Source organism: Heliangelus exortis, chromosome 21 (assembly GCF_036169615.1).
Source record: "Heliangelus exortis chromosome 21, bHelExo1.hap1, whole genome shotgun sequence".
NCBI classification, from domain to species: Eukaryota; Metazoa; Chordata; class Aves; order Apodiformes; family Trochilidae; genus Heliangelus; species Heliangelus exortis.
The window spans coordinates 6,965,405-6,986,220 of NC_092442.1; the positions used below are offsets into that span (position 1 = coordinate 6,965,405).

Genomic DNA, 20,816 nt, shown 5'->3' on the forward strand with positions numbered 1-20,816 from the left:
GATCCACAGCAATGTCCCAATTTAACTGTCATCCTCCTCCTCCTCAGCTCCAAATACTGTTTTCAACCTAAAAAAGGATGTTAAATTTCACACAGATCTTTAGGACACTTTTTATGTGTATAAACAATACACAACAAATCTTCAAGAGAAGGATTGGTCTTTTGTCACCAACCAGCTTCAGGAAGCTTCACCAAGCTGCTTTAGGAAGAGAAGAGGCTTAACACAAATGAATGCATTTATACATACAAAAATTTTCTGCAAGTTTTCATCAGCTTTAAACTTTTTTTTTTTTATAAGTCTGCACTGTAGAACAAGATATGCAGCATATCCTCTCTTTCTGGGTCAGTCACTCCCTTCCAAAAAAAATGTATCATCTCCCTGAGAGTAAGGAAGACAAGTGAACTGTCAGAGCAGCAAGCAGCCCCTCTCCAGCTCACAGTGTTTTTACATCTCACTGTAGAACAGTCTTGCTTTCTACCATTTTTTGCTAACATGGCACATCAGAAGATAACTTCTGCTGTATGGATGTGAAGACTGCAGTCTTATTTTCAAAAGTGGCTGCATAACCAAAGGTCAAACCAAACAGACAGTGGAAGTCTGGACAGATAATTTAGGGAAATTTTCAAGACATCAAGCGACCAGAGGGCTGTAGATGTATCATCTTTGCAGGAGCTACTCTGAAATGAATGCTCATGAGATGCTCTATGGCAATGAGAACAAGATAAAACCCTATAAATAAAAGCCATCCAATTTCAGAGCAATTCAGAATAGCTATTCCCCTGAATCCATAAAAGCCAATTATAACTGTTTATAGGGCATACTTAATGCAAAAATTCAGTTTGAGGACATCAATTTTACCTTTTCTCCTTGTCCAACAAGTTTACCTCTAAAGCAAGGAGACGTCAAACAATTTAAAAGAGAATTCATTTCTGTCCTCAGCATTAAGTGACCTGGAAACAGAATTAGCTATAGTGATTTGCTTACACACCAAGATGCTTCTTCCTTGACCACAAGCTGAAACAGCAAGGTTTCACACAGCAAGTTAAACCTTTATACTACCAAAAGATCATTTAGCAAGATGAGCTTTCTTTTAAAAAGGTAACTTGAAGACAGTCATCAATCCATATAGAATCACAGAATCATCCAGGTTGGAAAGGACCTCTGAGATCAAGTCCAACCCTTAATCCACTGCCACTGTGAAGGAAGTATCAGTTTTCAACAGAATGTTTGAAACAATTTCAGTTACAACTGAAAGAATTAAGTCCTCTGTCTGAATCAACAAGGATTCATGAGACTGGCAAGCTCACAAGACCAAAGTCTTCTTAAGAACTTCCTAAGTTACTAAGAAGGGGACTGCTCTGTTCACAAAGCCCTATCAGTCTAGGAAGGATCATCACCTGAAATTACACCAAAAGATTTGATTAAGAAGCAACTTTCTGAGAGAGGAGGAACACACACACGCTCAAATAAAATTCTGATGGAAAGATGGAGAAGTGAGCAACCCCAGGTCTCTCACAAGAGGCTAAAAGGGCAGTCCAAACCCAGAAGTGTGGTTAGGAAGTTGTAACAGGAAATGCAGAAGTGCTCAAACAATAGCAGTTAGGGGCAGAATATGATGCTTATCATTCCTGCTTTAGACTGCAAGGAAAGTGTGAGAAAGTAGAAGTAACTATGAGAACCAACACCAGGCCAGGTAAAGTCACACACTTATTTTTGCATAGGGCACTAAGGATTTAAGGCTACTTGAAGAAAGAGAATATAGGTACACATACCAAAGTCTGCACTCCCTGGATTTATCAGGCTCTGGTGGGAGTTGTTAATATATTTAAAAACAAAGCTGTGTTCAAACATCAGTATAGTTTAAGCTTAATTTAATTGGCTGGGAAAAGAGCCTGGCTGTTCCAGATGGGAAAGCCTTACAGAATACAACTAATTGTTCACATATATCAAATACTTAACCAAGGAAGGTGTTGTGCATCATCCAAGTGGGAGAAAGAAGATGCAAAGAGAAACATGCTTATTCTCATAATAAGATACCTTAAATGCTAAAAATGTATGAGAAAAGCAATAATGGAAAGGGTAAAGAAGTCAAAAGGGAGAAGCAACCTCTGAAGTAATGCAACACATTAATATTTACAGCAGAGAAACAGAACCAAAATTAATCAGTGCTGCTAAGTAAACATACTTTAGGAGAGACGTGGGAATGAAGGAAGGGATAAAAAAAAAAAAAAAAAGTGTTCTGACAGCTAAAATGCTGTCGGGGCAGGCAGGACCTGTCAAGTAGCTGATCTAGTTTCAGAAGAGGTTACCTAACACAACAAGAGGTATCTTCAGAGTAGTTGGCTTTTTCATCAACCCCCCTGATGACGGAAGCAGCTGGGATTTCAATTCTTCTCCCTCCAAAACATTTGCAAGCCAGTCATAATACATATGTGGTAATTGCATGAGGGTTTTTAAGGAAAAAAGCCAAGTGATAACTAAGCATACAAAAAGTCAAAGCACACTGAGTATTTTCATTCTCATCCTTAGCTATATTAGAAAGAAGCTGCATAATGGGTAGGTAGCAGTTTAAGAGGTTACCATGCAAGATTTTACAATGCAGAAGTCCTAAACAAGAGCCTGGAAAGCAAAAAGTCTCCACAGCCTCCTGCCTCACTTCCTGATCAGGGCAGCAAGAACATCTGCTCATGCTGCACATCTTACCCAGAGATTTGAAATCTGGCTTTTCTGTATCTGTCCTGGGCTTGACACAGCCTCTTGAAGATTACACACAACGTTAAAAAAAAACAAAAAACAATATCTTAGCTCTTTGCAAAGGCAGGGCCATGTACCGGAGATACCCAGAAGGTACTGTCAGATTAAATCATCTCACAACAGCTGTAGCCAGACCAATGTCAGTTTCCTTCCTCGCACACTTCCCACCTCTCTCCCACCACATACAAGGCAAACAAAATTAACCCCGGCTGTTTTATTTAGACAGTTCCGAGCTGCAGCTGGGGCAGCAGCACCTTTGCACAGGGGCTGAGACCTAAGGGAGGTCTCTGACCGAGACCCTGAGGGAACCACTGGGGCTTTTCTGGGCGGGAACCCTTCGGCAGCCTCCGGGCTGATAACCCGGAGTCCCACCGGCCCCGCCACCCCAGCTCGGGCCTGCTGAGGGGCCACCCAGGACCCTCGCCTCTCCCTTCGCTTGTCACCAAGCCACAGCGACGCAAGCGCGACGGGAGGGCCCGGCTGCGGTGTCTGACCCCGTTTCCAAGGACCAGGAGCAGCGGCGGGCGGGCCGGGGGGTACTGAAGCGAACGGGCGGCCGCCGCTGCCCACACGGAGCTGTCAGGGCCCCCGCACCGGCGGGAAGGGGGTGCTTGGGGGAGGAAAGGTGAGCGGTCTGCCGCACGCATGCGCACGGCCGCACGCCGGACCCTAACGGCCACCAACCGCCGCGCTCCCCTCAGCGCCGGGCGGGCGGCTGGACTCACCGAGGCGCAGGGACTGGAGGTGGCGCTGGGGGTAGGCGAGCGCTGCACCGTGACCAAAGCCATCGAGGCGCGGCGGGGCCCCCCGTCCGGCCGGCGGGGGCCTTACTCCATGGCGAGTGCCGGCGGCGGGAGGGCGGGGAAGGGGAGGGGGGGGGGGGGGGGGAAGGAGCGGACGCGGCGCCGGCCGCAGGGGGCAGCAGCTCCACGCGCGCCAACGGCCTCTCGCCGACTGAGGCGCGGCGGGGCTGGGCCGGCGGGGCACAATGCGGCGCCAGAGCGCATGCGCCACCTGTCAGCGCGGCACCGCCCCGCGCCCGTCAGCGGCGGTTTTAACCCCTGAGAGGCCGGGACGGGACGGGCCTGGCGGGGGGAACTCGGGCTCTGGGCCTGGGAGGTGAGGGAGTCACCCAAGGACTGAGGTACTGCCTTGGCAGGGCGTTCCGGTACGTAAAAGTGATGGGTTTGGGCTGTTTGGCTTTTTTTAAATCCCATCTTGCTGGGAGCTGTAGTGATGTGGATGATGCTGCGCTTGGTGAAAGTTGGCCTTCGTGGTCACTAATGTGTTAGGGAGCAACAGTAACTCTTTCTGCATATAAGACCTGTTTATACATCGATGCCCAGGCCCAAACCCCGAAAAGTTAATCTAATAAGTATACGTGGTGTTTTAAGTGCTCAGACATCCCCAGAATGCAAAGCTGCTGGATGGTTTGGTTTCTGAGAGAACGGGGCAAGCACCAATAATCTTCAATGTTTTTGCAGTTTTGGCCTGGTGCTATAAAATTCTTGGGAATGTTGGCAAGGAGGTAACTGGGATCAGGAATTGTCTTCAGCATCTAATGACAGTACTAGATATCCTAAACAGAAGCCAGTCTAAATATTAAACAGAGCAAGCTCTTCTTTTTCAAGTGTGCATTAACCCACTGATTATTTTTAAGCACTGGGTTCATATTCCTCTCATCTGCTCCTCAGGCTGACAGGACTCCACAGGATATCTAAACACCAGAGAAACCACATAGAAGCTCTTTAGGTTATTCCCCAGTGCCCTGCAGTCAAAATAACTCGCAGGGCAGCTCTGGGAGCTGAGCTTCATTGCAGTGAAGAACTTAGGCTTGCTAAGGAGGTATTTTGCCTCCTCGTGGACAAGAGAGGATGAAGGGACAGGCTCCTTAAACTGGACTAAAGCTGAGCATATAGCAGACTGCACAGCAAGCCAGGGTCTTGAACATGAAAGAGTCTAAAATAGCCTCCAGTGGGATCCAAGCACATGGGAGAATAAGCAAAACCTACAGGTGATCAGGGAGGTGTTGTCCTGCCTTTTACAGCCATCATGTTTTTATTTTGAAACACTGTATTTATGGTAAATGGGCTAGCAGCACACTCTTGATTCATGGCACACAGGTTAAGAAAATGCTTTCCAGACCCCTTTTAAAATAGCATCTCCCAAGTTTTGAACATTCCCCAGCTTCCCAATAAAACAATATCTTCCTGAGCAGCCTCTTGTCTAGTCCCTCCCTCCCATTTATTTATTGAATGCCTTATCTTTTCTGTGGGTGAATCTGCAATACAGATGTGGTTTTGGTGTAGATATAGATTGGCAAAGACAATTCCAAATCCAGGTATCCTTTTGCCATCATACATAAAGCAAGCTGCAAGTTTTGAGAGAAAAAGGACTGCTCTGTGCTTGTGAATTGCACATACCAGGTTTTTTCACACCTTCAAATGACATAGGTAGAGCAGTGAGGCTGTTAGATGTGGCTATAGAATAAAAGCTCTATCTGGGGTTTCACCAGGACTTCTTTCCTATCAAAATTTCTGTTTCTTCCAGCTGTAGAACTAAATGATGGAGTATATATTTTCAGACCACATTAGTCACCTTTGTGTTTTCGATAATTTTAAAGAATATTTAGGTTTGCTGCTGCTTCATTGTAGATGCATTTGAGGATGGGAAAGTTTCTTGACAGAAGTCTTAATGGTCTTCACCTTTCTCTCAAGTGTCCAGATTATTGTTTTGTTTCATGCAAATGGATTTTTGCAAATAATAGGTCTGTCAAGAAATGATTATTTAAACCAGCTTCCAAAATCAACTGTTGTGTAATTTTCATATGTCTGGTAGCTCTTCCAGTTATTTGAACAGCAAACACTTTTTTTTTTTTAATCATTTACCACAAGTAAATAATGGAGGGGCTATCTCCAGTTAGCCAAAGGTCCAACATATCAGTTATTAACTAAAATAATCACAGACCACAGAGGTTCTCCAAGCCATTAAAAGGGTATTATTTGCATGTGCAGTGTTTTTTAGCAGCAGAATTGAAACGTGGAGGAGAAAGCTATAAGGCATAGCTGTATTTTGATTGAAAAGAGCAATTAGAGGGCAGCCTGTGGTCACAGCATCATGGTTGGTTCAAAAAAGAGATGGGAAGTGTGGCCTTATTCTTCCCTGTGCTGAAAGCACTGTGAGCAGCACCTGCAGCTTTAGCCCAATATATCCCTTGAAGGATGTGAAGCTCTACATGAGCTGGCTTTCCATGCATTCCCCAAACTGGCTATTTTCTTTCTTTAATACTCTGCAAACATTTCTCTGGCTAACACAAACTATCATTACTACATGTCAGGGCTTTTATTGCATAATCTTGGCATCAGCTGCAAAAGGCAACAGAGTGCTCCCAAAATGTGTCTTACACAGAAAACCAAAAAAAAAAAAAGATAGAAGAGGCAATTCCAGCAAAACATCTGTGATGACATATTCAGCCCATTATTTTGTCAACAGTGCAAGTATTTGATGGCATAATAAAAGGATACACTTTGCCTAGCAAAAACATATAAGGCATAACAGCCAAGTTAAATAGGGTACAATTAAAGGTTTGTTTAACCCACGGGATTCCACTTGGAGAAAAATAGAGCCATTTTTATTCCTCCTTCCAAGCCCCATGCTTATGCTCTAATTTGAGGGTTAAAAAAAATCACTGTAAGGAAAGGGACAGTATTTTTCCATTTGTTTCATAGGAAAAAAGGTTTTGTGCATTAATCATAGTAGCAACAGAATTCTGAATTGCGAAGGGGATAAATTAAACTCACCTGGGAGAAGAGATAACGGGAATCAAGCATGTGCAAACTGCTTGGAGGAAAAAAGCACAATCCCATTTAAAGCTTCATTTTAAATTGGTCCTCTGCACTCATTTTCTGCTTCATTTTATTGACATAATTGATGCTATACTTCAGCACATCTTTGAAATACATTGCAGCGAGCATGTTTCCTTCTGCTACATGTTCCTTCAAATAAATAGCAAAGAAACTAATTTATTACACAGTATTTTCCACATGAAAGATGACTTACATGCATTTTGTGGGGTTTTATGTGCTATGTTTCCTCTCTTTAGGCAAATACCAAATTTTAAAATCAAGTCAGTATTGTAGTGTCTGCAGCATATTACTGCACTGGTAAGCCTGGCATTCCAGTGGTATTTGAGAATATCCAAACATTTTTTTAAGGGCATTGTAAATGTTGTACTGGGTTTATGTTGGGACTTGTGATGTCACTTTGAGCTATTTTGAATTCTAGAGTTTTACAAATTAATTACTATTTACCTTGGTGTTGTGGATGATGTAATAAATAACAAGTCACTTGATAAAGATGACAGAAAATGACACTTGTGAGTCCACAATTAAAACTCCAGAGTTCCTAAAATAGAGAACAAATGGGACTCTGACAGTAACTGTTTCAGATTTTGGAAAAAATTATTTTAAACCTCTTCTATTTCAAGTTTTTTAACAAGCTCAACTGTCCCCTAAAATGGAGACTAATACTCTGCAAGAGGGTGGGGTGCCACGCAGCTGTTCCAATGACAGTTCCCAAAAATAAGGTCACAGTTTCGTTTTCCTGCAGGTAGACAATCTAAAGATCATGCTGCTTCCAGAGCAAAGTACACAGAAAGAAACAGCATTAGATAATCCTTGTGTCCTTGCACAAATTGCCATGAATTTCTCAGTTGGAGGTCCTGCATAACACCAAGGAAATCACTGAACAGACACCTGATTTATACATTAGTACAAATAAGTGCAGAATGGCTGTCACAGATGATTCTGTCTTTTCTCCTTTCCCCATATTGCATATTATTCTTCAAGAATATAGGAGAATTTATTAAAGGTGATTCATCAAATTCCTTTAGATTCAAGTTTAAAGGCAGTTTAGCAAAACCACACCATAAACTCTCACCTTACGAATGCTGTACATGTTTTTTTCTGCAAGGCTGCTTCAAAGCCACATAAAAAAAACCCAAAAAAAACCCAAAAAAAGAGTTAGCCTGGAAATGTTTAAGTTGAGTTTGTAATTAATTTCTTTTTATCTCTCAGATTTTCACATCTGGTTAATACACTCCTTGGTGCATCTTGTAATGGATTCGTGACCGTTCTGAATTTCATGAACACTGAATCTGAAGGTAAACCTCATCCTGTCACTGGGCACCTGTGGATTCTCTCTTTAAATGTGCTCTTAATGTAGACTGTTGCTATTCATAGTCTTTTATTTTCAGTCATGTGATGCAATCATCTAAGTTAAGTACAGAAGAGTCTGTTGGGCTGCCAAAGCCAAAAGACAACCTACAGCAATTCTGAGTCGTGGAAGAGACATAGCAACCTTTGGGATTATTGCTTAGCAACTGCAAACACACAGAGGAGTAAAACTCACAGCCTGGCTCCACAGCAAGTCTGAGAAATCCCTAATTCACTGTAAGATTTTTGATGGTTGAGAACAGATGGGCATAAATTAAATTCCTGTTCATTTGCAAAGCCACTTTGAAAGCAGGAGGCATAAGATCTATTTTGATAGCTTCTCCAAAGGTAAGAAAAACAGCTCTTGAAATCTTCAGAAAGCAAAATAGAAAGTATTTTTAAATTTTAGTTGTACTGAAAAGAAGATCATGTAGGAAAAGGGTATTGGGCTCTTTGTGATTGATGAGATAAAGATGCTCTATGAAGTGCATTAGGGAAAGGGAAAACTGTTTCTGAGCAATAGAGCATCTAAGAGCTTGAACTCTGTTTTGAAAAGACTTTTGTAACTCAAACACCTCCCAAATAGTTACCTAGATAAACTTCAGTCTTTCTTCAAAAATCCCTAAAAGAATAATAATGTAACCATTTGGGTTTTGTACAGAAAATAGGGAGATAATCTTTTTGTACATGCAAGGATTCCAGCAAGAGTATTTCTCTCACAGTAAAGGAGCCAGGAAAGCAGCATCCTACTAAATAATGAAAAGTTTATCTTGCCTTCAGCTTTGACAAAGGCTTTCAGGAAACTTTATATCCCATTAGGTGTTTCTAAAGTTTGTCTCTGTGCACTGTGCTTGCTGTTATTTGGAAAACCAAACCTCCATTTGGGAAAGGCACAGACCAGTTCTCACCTAATATAAATCAACCCTGAAGCTCATGAGCCAATGGTGCCTTATACAAACTTGAGGTGTGTCCCCAAAATCTTGGACAAATTCCAAGTATCAGGTCCTAATTCTAGCACACTTTGTTATTTATTTTAGCAGTTATGTCCTGTTTGAATGCTCTTCTATACTTTCTTCCTCTTCTGTCCTGTATTAAAGCAGTGGGCATAGTTCTCTGTATTGTGCTTCCATTCTTGGAGTGATGCAAATCCCCTGAAATTGAGGTAGAGCTGTCATGCTTTGGTGATTTTTGTTTTGTTCAGAGACACAGAGATAATTAACATTTAATAGTACTCAAAAATCATCCTAACAAAGGGTTGAAAGTGGTGTAGAAAGTAAATTCATCATCATGCAGAATCAGCCACCTCATAAAGCAGAGTGCAGTTGTCACTTTAACATTGCACAGAAACTGCAGCATAGTTTCATAAAAGATGTTAAAAAATAACATAAGTATTTGAAACTGCAAGTACAGTTTATTTTGGCACAACAAAACCAGCTGATTTGGAATATGACCAGAACATTTGGTTAACACCCTGCTTTGAACCAGACAGTTTGGTTTTGAATCATATTGAAAGAAACTCATCTAAGCAAAGAACACTTCAACAGGGTTGACAGGTTCCCCTCTCTGCCCTTAAAAATCTGGACTCCTTTACAGCTCATGTCCTTCAGTGGCAAAATCACTGAAGTTCCCCTCTTAAAACCATCTGTATGGGTCAGGCAGGCAGCTTCATCCATAAATCCATCTCACTTCCCAGCAGGTACGTATCTTTGAAAACAAATTCCTGGAAGATGGCAACAAACCCATCAAGAAAATGCATAGAAATTTAGTGCTGTGAAGCATCCTACCTATCCAGGCAGTATTTGGACTCAAGCAGTTGTTATGAACCAGAAAGTAAACATACTAGTAATTACATCTGTGTGCCAGGAGGGCTGTAGATCACATTTATGCATTTCCTGAAAGGCTGAACTCTCTTCAGAGCAGCTATAAATGCTTAAACATGGAGAGCAAAACGTATAAAAAGCAGCAGTGTGGTTATGGATACTAAAAGACCTTTGTGAAAAGCACTTTTAAATAAGAGCTTCAAAAGGATAGTGTGGCAGTGAGTTCAGAGTGGAGTTTCATCCTTACTTTGGAAGGGCATTAGTGCTCTCTCTGTCTCATATTTACTGGATTTCCTGGAGGCATGGATTGGGACCTAAACAGCAATAATGATACTGGGAGGAAGAGGAATCCACTGGGGGAAAAGGTTTCCAAGCATTATTCACTGCTTGGTTTCTGAGTCTCTAAGTGACCTGGAATTAATCAGTTCTCTTCTGTGTCTCAGTTTCTTCTCCCGTAAGAAAGGAACAGACTTGTTTATTTGCTCTGTCTCCAAGGGCTTTTGTGATACATAATTAATCATTATAAATCATTTACTGATCTTTGAAGTGAAGGAGTTGTATTAATTTAAGACTACAGAACAGCAGTAACAAAAATTTTAAAATAACATAGAAAAACAGTATTAATTAATTCCTAACAGTAGACTTTCTTACCATGTCATCTGCTAGGACACTGCTGTATCTTTTGGTACAATATAACATATATAACATACTGCTTTTGCTCTTGTCACAGGGACTGAGGTATGGCTGCTCAGTCAGAAGCAGCAGCTCAAATTGCTGGCCCAATGCATGCCACAGCTGGGGCTAAGAATGGGACTGACCCAGAAATGAAGAGGAATCATGGGGATGATAAGATACCATGTCTTAGTAATGATGCTCCATGGAAAAAGTGTTTTTATGAAAAGGTGCAGCAGAGGTGCCTGAGCCTGCAGAAGACAAAGGTGAAGATTCATCACGCACAAAAGGTGAAAGAAGAAAAGATAAAGAAGAGAGAACCCTGTGACTTGCTGCCCAGAGAGTGGTTCAGTGAAGAGAAAGAGTCACTTGATACTCGTATCTATTTACTTGACAAACTCCTACCTACATTAATCCCAGGAGTGGAAAATCTCTTAATGGAAGTGGAAAGAAAGAATGTGCTTGTACCAGATGAAGAATCAATCAAATTTAACCCCATCAATTTTCTTGGAGAATATCTGAAGAGACATGATCCTCAGCATGGTGTTCCTACAAAACCAAGCCCGTACCTCAGAGGAATGAAAATGGTCCTAGAGGAGCTAAAAGCTCAGGTGCCAGGTGCAGCATTAGAAAGGTGAGAGAGTTGAAAGTGAGGCTGGTCACAAGACCAGAGCTGTTGTCTTGGTCCCTGTTTTATCAAGGGAGTGGTGTGAAAAGTGTCCAACAAAATGAACTTTGTGTAGTACAGTTCCAGAGATGCTATTTGTCTCTTATAAAAAATTGAGAAGCAGGATAAATGCCAGAACATGTCACACAAAGTGGAACACTAGTTATTCCTGTTTAAGTCAATATATTGCCCTTGACAAGTATATAATTTCTCTTCAGGCTCTGTCTTAATTACATATGTGGAATGTAAACTGCTTTCAAACCAGTCTAGCTTAGTGACAGCAGTTCTTTGGACAGGTCTATGGACTCTTTAGATAATTTCTTCTATATTATTCCAAAAATGATAAAAAGATAGTCTTTTTTACCTCCTTCAGGATGATTTCTCTTGACCAAACCAAACCCAATATCCTGACATATTGTAGAAACTCCTTCTCCTAGGATTTTTACTTAGGCTTTCCCTTCAGTTTCTTTTTCCCCTTTAAAGTAGAAACATTTTGTATTTTATTATGTTGCTTATTTCTAGGCTGCTTGCCTTAGCATAATATTTAATGAATATTGGAAGGGAGTCCTGTGGCAGGCTAGAATGTGAGTGTTAGGTGAACAATAATGCATTAATTTTCATTGTTCTAATCACAAAAATACAGAGGTGAACATTTGTGTTCATAGAGGACCAGAGGTGTTTGTGATGTCTAAATTACTCACTTACTACTAAATCTCTTTATTCTATTTATGTGTTTGTAGAATAATGGCTTTTATTTGAATGGCTGGCTGTCATATTTGCATAAATAGTACATGCAGCTTGAAAATTGGTTTCAGGGTTTCAGTGCTGGGAATTAAGGCAGTAAAATGTTGACAAGTTTTATGCATAAACTCTAAATGAAGATAATTGACATTCCAACTATTATAATGAATAAAAGAATATGTTAAATCTTTCTGCTCTTTGTCTCTATAGTTCTTGTCCACATACTGTTGCAGTTCATAGAAACATACCATGTGTGAGCACAGCTAAATCAGTGTGATAAGTGAATTTCATACAGTCACTTACCTCCTTTTTCCCCAGAGATAAAAATAATTACAACTGACTGGTTGTGGTCAGTGTGTAAGAGCTCAGGCTTTTGGTTTTTCTTCATAAACAGACATACAGTAGTACAACCAGAACTGGTGAAAGATTTTCAGTTTTTTTGTTTTGTTTTGTTTTGTAAATGCCAATTCACTGAAACAGTCTGAGGAAACATCTTTTCCAGTGAGCTTTCACTCAAGCATAGACTGTCCTGCAACAATGTCTGGCATGTTTTTTGGAACCTTTGTTTTGGTGACTGTTTCACCATTCATACTGCTACACAGGACATGTGGATGCAGGATGTTCAGGACAAAATCTCATTTTTATTTTGCAAAAGAAATTAAATTAAAATTCATAGCATTTTTGGGGGGGAGGGTTGGTTGTTTTTTTTACTTGGTTTTGGGCCTGGGGTTGAGTTGTTTGGGTTTTTTCCGTGCTAAAATGCTCTTAACTTTCATTGTGAATCAGAGCTTGTTTCTGGAGAGGTAGAATTTTCTTGTAGAATGCAAAGTTTTGGCTATAGGTGATGTGATCTTGGCCTTGGCTGTTAAGTCCATGTTTTTACATTTGGAGACAGGTTCTCAATTTGTAGCTGTCAGAGCTGATGCAAAGGAAGGGACTGTCAAGACTTGTAAAAATAATCTCTCTGTAGACAACTGTGCCACGTGTGTTTCTGTAGCCATAGCTGTAGCAGGTTTATGTATCCACCAGTAGTAATATCATGGGATTTGCATTCACAGTAGCTCAGGATTTACATATTTGTGGTGGCTGCATTGTGGGATTTCCACAGGATTCTTAAACCACAGCAGCACAGAGGATTTTATGGACGTGTAGACTCCTGGTGCGAGTCACTGGCTTTCTAAAAGGAAAGAAATTTTACAAGAGAAATGCCAGTCTGTGCTCAAAATCTCTCACATAAGCACCAGAAAGATGAGGAGTGAAATTCTGTCCCTAGTGAAGCTCCCATAAGCTTTGACATTACCTTGAGGAAAGGCAGGATTTCATCATGTCCTTCTCAAAAGCTTATGAGTCCTCAGTGAGCTCCTGCAGCTTCCTGCACTCTCCTTAACTGCTGCCTGACTGGGGGTCCAGGCACACAGGGAAACAGATGGGAGAAATTCCTTTTCCAGATGGATTGATACCTGAAACAGAGACTTTATTTGTCCAGGGATGGCAGTCCTTGAGTCTGAGTCACCCATCCTTGTGTGGGAGTTAGGCGGCTGTCTTCCTGAAGGAACATGTTTCATTCTGCAGGGAGAAGTCACCCTTGCTGCCATCTCTTCTGGAAATGTCTAATACTGAAATGAGCTCATTTCAAAATGGGTGCCCAGCTCTGTAACAGCCTGTTTTGCTCTTCTTGTCTAGGGGAAAGACATTTTTTCCCCCAGTTTATAAATGAACAATTCCAAAACCAAAGCAGATAAGTGCTCTGGGATCAATTTTATTCAGTTCTTTTGCTGTGCAAAATGGGGGATTGGGAAGAACGTGGCTGGGTGATTAGAGAAGCAAATAAAATAGAAGGAAGAAGAAATGGAGGTACCAATCTTGCAAACTGTGAATTCTAAATGGTGGAGAGGTTGGTGCATTATCCCTGTCCTAAGGCAGTGAGAACTTCATTGTGTGAGCTGCTTTGGAAATTTCTTTGAACGTTATTGTTTGGCAGTGAAGTGCTCATGTGAAATGGTATTTAGGATTTGAGACAAGCACATAATGATCCAATTTTGTTGGTAAATCAAGTGTAGCAAAATTAGGCTCCTCTGTTCCTGCTGAAATTGAAAGCAAATTGAAGGACATCTACACAATAAATGATTAATGGCATTATAAATGTGAAGGTAAAATTTATCACTGTTGAAACTGCACAAACTGGAGTACTGGAGAACTGCACAAATTATTTTCCCTTAAATGTCTACTGTACACTCTACAGGTGACTTTCTCTCCACCTTCACATATCTGACACTCAGGTAATTTCTTCAGACACAGAGTTGCACTAGATTTCAGGAAATGGTACATGTTAGAAAATAAGTACTCTCACCTCCTTGGAGCTACATTCTGAAAATTTTTTTTCAGATTACTAATTTCTAGTCCAGTACAGATTACTAATTTCTAGTCCAGTAGTCACACTAATCATTTTGAGTCCCAAACATGAAGTATTTGTTTGGAAAAAATCTATATTCTATATTATAAGGACAAGAGCTCCAGTAAGAAGTTATTTCCTTTCCTTTTGTTCTTCTTCCTTTTGTTAATCTATAATTAATTTATTTATGATGGCATCTTTCTAAACCTTATTCCCATGTCCTACAGGCTTGCCAGGATGAAGGCTGAGGCAAAGAGCAAACGTAAGGAAAGGGAGCAGGTGGAAAATACAAAGTCTGAGATGAAAGAAATGAGAAAGGAGCAGCTGGAAATTCAGTTCAAAAAGTGGAGGGTGGATGTCAGTGGCAGAGTACCACTTGCACTGGTAACTGGGAAAGCTAAATGTTGGGTACATACCTCATCACTGGATGCCCTTCTCTGCAGCTGGTTATTCCTAAGAATCCTTTTTAAGAGGTCTTGGGCAGCCACTCTTACTCTCCTGTGGTCCCCATTAAGTCTTTTTTCTGCCTCTGTGACTCATACAAATTGATACTGCAGCTCATAAAAGGTGTGGTTTGCAGGAATTGTCACACATCTCTTGGTGCAGGCATCTTTCTTAGAAGGGCCCTAGGAAATTGGCCTGTGGTTACACACAGCACAACATAGACAAAGTCGACATTTTGTAGGCCTCACCTATATGTGGTAAGAAGCATTGCTGACCCATATGATTAATTATTCTGGGTGATTTATTTTAGTAACAACCTACTGTTGTCTGCATGAAACTGCCCTTTGACTGGTACCTTGATTTGTAGGTTCAGAGTGCACTGAAATCTCTTCCGGATTTCGTTCCTTCTACTCCCGAAGAAGTGAGAGAAGGTAGGTGTTTGGTGTCTCCATTAGTTACATTTCTGTGGTCTGAATTGTGATGGAAACTGTGGATGGATGTGGCAACAGAGAAAGACTCTCTCGGGGTCATTTCACCAGCTAGGATATTAACCACAAATCTTCAGATAGGTTGGAAAGAGACTGAACCACCATGTGGCTCATTAATGTGATCTTGAAAAGTATGGAAAGAAATTTAAAAATATTTCAGAGAGACAGAAAGATCAGATGCAAGCCCTTTCCACTTACATCCTGCATTAGCCAGACATTGCCATGTGTTTACTGTGATTTTTAAGAATCACTGTGACAGCCTCCCTCACCTGCTCTGTCCCACAGTGTCCCCTGTCTCATGAGAGGTCTTGGAAATCCCATGGACAGCTTGGCATACTGGGTGGCACTGAGGAAAGGCAGGATCAATAAAATTAAAGTCTGACAGTGTTGCTACCTTGTGTGGTTTCAGAGAAAAAATGGAAGCTTATCTAACACTCCAACAGATCACACATCTTGTCCAGCCCTTCCCATGCCAGTGACACACAGCACAAGGGCTCCTGTACCAGAGCACTCAGCACAGAAAGATTTCTGTAATTCCTGTCCACTTTACATAGCTTACACTTGACCTCCCCAAATAATGATAATTGAATAGATTGAGCCAGGACCATTGAAGTGGCAGCACACAGCCTGCTGCCAGCCCTTTACATCAATAGCTTGTAATGACCACCAGTAACAGCAAATCTACCTTTGCTGGAAGATAGGATGATAAGCAGGGAACCTCTAGAGTGCATTTCTGCTTGCAACTGGAGTCACCTCTGTCTAAAGCTTGCCCTTGCCCAGCCCTTTCTGTATTTTGAAATTGTTCCTCTCAGTAATCATCCTACATTGGTAGTACACAGTGTGAATGCCAAGCCTCCTGAGCTCTTGCTCTGGTGCCTGTGGTTCTCCAGTGGGAACTCATACTGGGACGTGAGGTTCAGAAGGGAGTTTCTGTCCAGATGTTTGCTCTACATATGCTGGAGGTGCTTTATGTCATATTTCACTAACACTCTGGCTCCATTTCTTAATGTATTTCATTTTATAGCATCCAGTATCCATTAATGGAACATTAAGCTTTGTTTTATAGTTTAACAAAAGTAATGTACGGGTTAGGAATATCTAAAGCAACAAGACATAAATACATTCTATGGGGAATTTTCTCTTTATTTCTGGTATATTCTAGAAGAAAGAACAGAAAAGTAACCCCAACAGAAATGGCATGTCTGCTCAAAGAACTCATTCAGAAATGTATGTGGACACTTGACACATCTTCTCATTTCCATTGGAGCAGCCCAGAAGCTGACCAAATGATAGTTTTGGATATCATGATCAGTAGCAGTATTCCCACAGAGCTTCTTGGGAGAGTTACTGACGTTCAAATTCTACTCTTGCAGAGCAGAATTCATATCACCAGAATTTTAAGGTTTTTATCTGTCTGTTAAATAAAAAAATAATTTATTTCCTCACACAATTAGTTGCAAGCACTGTTAAAATCACTGCAGTTTGCACCAATGTATGTCAAGAATAAATGTAACCATACAGTTTTGAATAGATAAGTGGATATTCTCAGCAAGAGAAATATGTAAGAATCAGATTTAGATAGCCTCTAGGGATTAATGCTTCAACTATTGTGTAGTGTAACCTCATATAAATGTAATTCAGCATGAAAAGAGCATTAATGTAATGTAACGGTGTGCAAAAAATGTGTACAATGTGCAAAGCCATCACTGTTTGCTTTCTAAACCAATATCCCTTCATTTTTTACCAGCAATCTATGAGAGTAATCTGGAGATTGTAGACACATTGGAAAAAAAAGTAAACATAGATGAATTCAAAGAGGTGAGAAATTAAATAAGAGCATCTGATTCAGAATATGAGGTTTGTCACAAAGTAGTAGCATTTCCTTGGGGGCTGCTAAGAAGGGCTTCACTTCTGCAGCATCTCATGTAACTGATTGCATGAGGACATTTCATGTCATCTCCATCCTCTGCTGTCACAACACTTCCATTCTGACCAGAAAGAGGGAAGTATTTTGCTTTCCTCAGAGCTGCAGACTGTACCAATGTCTGTGGAGTTTGTCAGGAAGCAGTGGGTTTTAGGACACCCCTCCCCACGCTTTTTCAGAATGCCACAGCCCTGATCACCTGTGAATTCAGATTTTACCTTGGCTGCTCAGGGGAGGTTCAATGTCCCAGTGCAACCATTAGTCTGAGGTAATTAGTGCTGTCCCCAAAGTAGTAAGTGATGATCCAGGGTGAGAAGCTCTTGCATTTTTGCCCTGAACTCTCCTTTTAATCAATTTGAAAACAACCAAATTAATTCAAACTATATTTACTGAAAAACTCTCCAGGCCAAGACTTTGCCAGCCATTTCTACCTACGACAGAGCTGAATTTTATGGCTGGGTAATTTACCCTGGGAAAAAGGATGTTTAGAATAGAAATAATGACAGACTGTCAATTGCAGCTGTGCTAGGAGTTGCTGTTACAATAATTAAAAACAGAATATAAGGCAGCTGTGCAGAGACTAATTTCAAGCAACCATATGTGATTTTTGTGCCGCCTTTGCTCTCAGGAGGTTTGCATGTTTGGTATCTTGCACAGAGATGCATTTTTATGATAACTTGTTGAAGGCATTTATAAGCATGAAATGAGGTATTTTAAAATTTAACCTCAGAATAACTGCATTTAATTAAGAAAACTACTGTGGATAATGAGAGCCCAGAGAATTGCTTTTGTCACTAAAACGAAGTATCAGTCCATAACCAGTGTGGTTCATGTACAAGCACTGAATGAATTCCTGCTCCATGAGCATTAGAAAAATGTTTTAAAATCTATTTTGTATACTCTTTATTTTAACTTAATTAAAGATATGACATGAGAGATCAGAATTATAAAATATACGGACCATCAAACTGTATGATTTACCAGCCCCTTGCAATATTGTTCTCAGAATATCTTCCTTGATGCTTTTTCCAGTCCAGTTTTAATTGAATCAAATGATGAGGCTTTCATCACTCCCCTTGGGAACTGCTCTGTAATCACAGACCTCGCTCTCTGTACAGGGCTGTTTCTAATCTTCAGCTACAATTTACCTTTGTGCATCATTTTGCATCATCCACCAGAACAGAGAGATTATCTTTCTCCACACTGATCTGGGCTCTTTCACATGTGGAAAGCATTGCTTTTTAATGGACCTTAAAATTAAATGGCACTTTTTTTCCCCCCTTCAATTCGGTGCAGCTTTGGCTTACTTAAAGACTGTTAGAAACTCAGCAGAGAGACCTCACACATTGTTGTTGTTGTGCTTCAGGGTGTTTTTTTTCCCAGGCACACAAAATGGTGGCTGTTGAATTTTTACATCCTTCATGACAAACTGGTGGGGTCGTTTGTATTAAAATCATTTAAATCCCAGAGACCAGACCTTAATAGTTTATTTCAGAGGCTTTGTGCATGCAGAACACCCAGCTGTCTGACACAAAGCTATTGACCCCATGGGAAAACCTCACGTTACCTTTGTAGGGTCCAAATCAGGCTTTAAAGGTTGGATTATTTTTCATGATTGCATGTGGCTTCCTTAATTTCTATTGAGATCAGCAGGAACAAAAAGCAAAGATCTATTGTTACTGAGGGTATTGTGTTCACAAACTGTAGCAAGGTCTCGCACTAGAGAGCAAGAAGGTGTGCCAGCTTTTTTCTGATAAGTGTAAAAATCTCTTGGTTACTAATAAATAAATGTATGCTTATTGTACGTGCAGTACTTTACATGGTGGAGTTTTTTACACACATCAGCAAAGAAAAGCTTATGACTCCACAATACTTCCTCCTGCCCACACAGCTGAACATAGCTTCTGAAGAATCTTCTCTGGAGCTGTTAGACAGCAGCAGCAATACATAAGCCCTTAGATTTGTCATCAAGATGACATACAAAATAACAAGCTGCTTGTCCAACCTGCCTCCTCCCAGCTGCTGTCATCTTGAAGGGTCATCTGTCAGAGGGTTCTGGGTTGTAATAGCTCTGAAAAGCTGGTAGATGCATGTAGCCCCAGATCTGTCACCTTTTTTCCAACCCACCTACGTCCTCTCTCATTATGCTGAAGTGCAGAAGAAACATAACTCTGCATTAGGAGTTGTGCTTTCTCACCAGCCACTACTCGGGCCATTGGCTGTTGCTTTCTGCTCTTCCTCTCTTCTCCACTTGTCTCATATAGTCAGAAATTATGCACTATAGACATGAGTAGTAATAACATATATTAATATTTCAGTTTGTTAATGCCAGTGCAGTATTTCTACAAGTCTAAGATGTTCTAGCACTTAAGTCAGGTATCCCTATCCTAAAAATAGGGTAAGGGGAAACATGATTTGTTTTGCAAATTCCTCCTTTTAACTGTATAGGCTCCCTGTTATGGTGGCTGGCTCCAGAAACCTGCTGTAATAACTCAGTACAGGCTTTGGGATTGTGGTTTGTTCTGATGGCCATTATTATTTATGTCATACACACCACAGTTTTAGAACCATATTGCTTTTGCTCATAAAAACCACATGGCTATAAATCCAGAGTGTTAAAGTGTCTCCAAGGCTAGACCTTAAAATAAATATTGAGTCAGTAGTATTCCCAGTGTCAGAGGACTTGGGTGACAGCAGTCTCATTTTCAGAAGGTTCTTTCCTTTTTTATATTGAATCTAAACTGGTTCCGTAAACACTGAAGTTGTGAGCAGTGAACATTTTGTGGCATTAGAATTGAGTGACTGTCAGTTCTGCAAAAACTAATGGCTCAAAATGCCTCCTTGAGAATGAAGTCAAATAAAGGTGAAAATACTTGAAGAAAACCAACCATTTACAGTTTTTCTTTCAACCCATAGTATGTCCATTCCTTCTCTGAACATTTTTCAAATGACATCTTCCAAGAAATCTTGAAGCATCTCTGCCAGTGTGCTGAGGACTTTGAAAGAACAATAAGACACGATATGTGGAGGCAGATGTTTGCTGATCTCTTCCTAGATTGTGATTATGGAAAGGTAAGCAAAGCAGCTCTCAATCTCATTTCTCAAGCAATATTGTGATGCTTCCAATTTGGTATTTCTCTGGCCTTCTTTTCATTCTCCATGACTCCAGATTCTCTCTGTGTGCTAACTCAGCACTATTTTAGGAGACAGTCGGTGCTGCATTGTCTTCATAGTTCTTAGACACAGAAATAGCCAATAGCCTATAAGCTGGTGGCTAATTAGAAACTGAATGACCTAATGCAATAACTGGGGGATGAAGTTGGAAAATTATGGAGAAGAAATTAACCACAAACTTTACTGCTTCTGGTAATTACCTGTTCCCACAGCATGTTCAGAATGCTTGGGTGCTAATTTGTCTATTCAGTCATACTTTAGAAAAGATAACTTGCTATAGATTGACCTAAACCAATGTGCACATACTACAATAGTAATATATACTGTGTGAATTATGTTGCATTATTTCATACACCTCTAGGGCTTCTATCAATAAATCTCATAGCAGTTTAAATTTAAAATGTGAAATAATCTGTCTTTACAACCTCTCTGAGAAAAGTACTATGAACTCAGTCACCGTTTATGGGCAGGAAATTAAAATACAATGAGTCAGTTACAGCACTGGAACTCAAAAGCCATGATTTGGT

At 40.6% G+C, this 20,816-nt stretch overlaps 2 protein-coding genes across 8 annotated transcripts in view; one reads left to right on the forward strand and one right to left on the reverse strand.

Annotated features, from left to right (window-relative positions):
* SSH2 (slingshot protein phosphatase 2) overlaps positions 1-3,773 on the reverse strand; it is a 90,558-nt gene extending 86,785 nt beyond the window's left edge. Inside the window, 3 exon segments of the mRNA XM_071765062.1 lie at positions 3,480-3,583; positions 3,586-3,751; positions 3,753-3,773. Coding sequence (XP_071621163.1) covers positions 3,480-3,583; positions 3,586-3,751; positions 3,753-3,761 — 279 coding nt within the window. The 5' untranslated portion in view covers positions 3,762-3,773.
* The window catches only part of EFCAB5 (EF-hand calcium binding domain 5), a 35,775-nt gene continuing 17,954 nt past the window's right edge, over positions 2,996-20,816 (forward strand). Inside the window, exons 1-8 of one of the 7 annotated variants that reach the window (XM_071765056.1) lie at positions 2,997-3,591; positions 7,830-7,915; positions 8,009-8,315; positions 10,518-11,093; positions 14,487-14,643; positions 15,071-15,134; positions 16,939-17,009; positions 20,032-20,187. In XM_071765056.1, the coding sequence (XP_071621157.1) occupies positions 10,528-11,093; positions 14,487-14,643; positions 15,071-15,134; positions 16,939-17,009; positions 20,032-20,187 (1,014 nt within the window). In that variant the 5' untranslated portion in view covers positions 2,997-3,591; positions 7,830-7,915; positions 8,009-8,315; positions 10,518-10,527. Of the gene's footprint in view, positions 3,592-4,247; positions 4,769-7,829; positions 7,916-8,008; positions 8,316-10,517; positions 11,094-14,486; positions 14,644-15,070; positions 15,135-16,938; positions 17,010-20,031; positions 20,188-20,816 lie in introns of those variants that run through there. The other 6 variants (XM_071765059.1, XM_071765060.1, XM_071765055.1 and 3 more) reach the window with 6 other exon arrangements.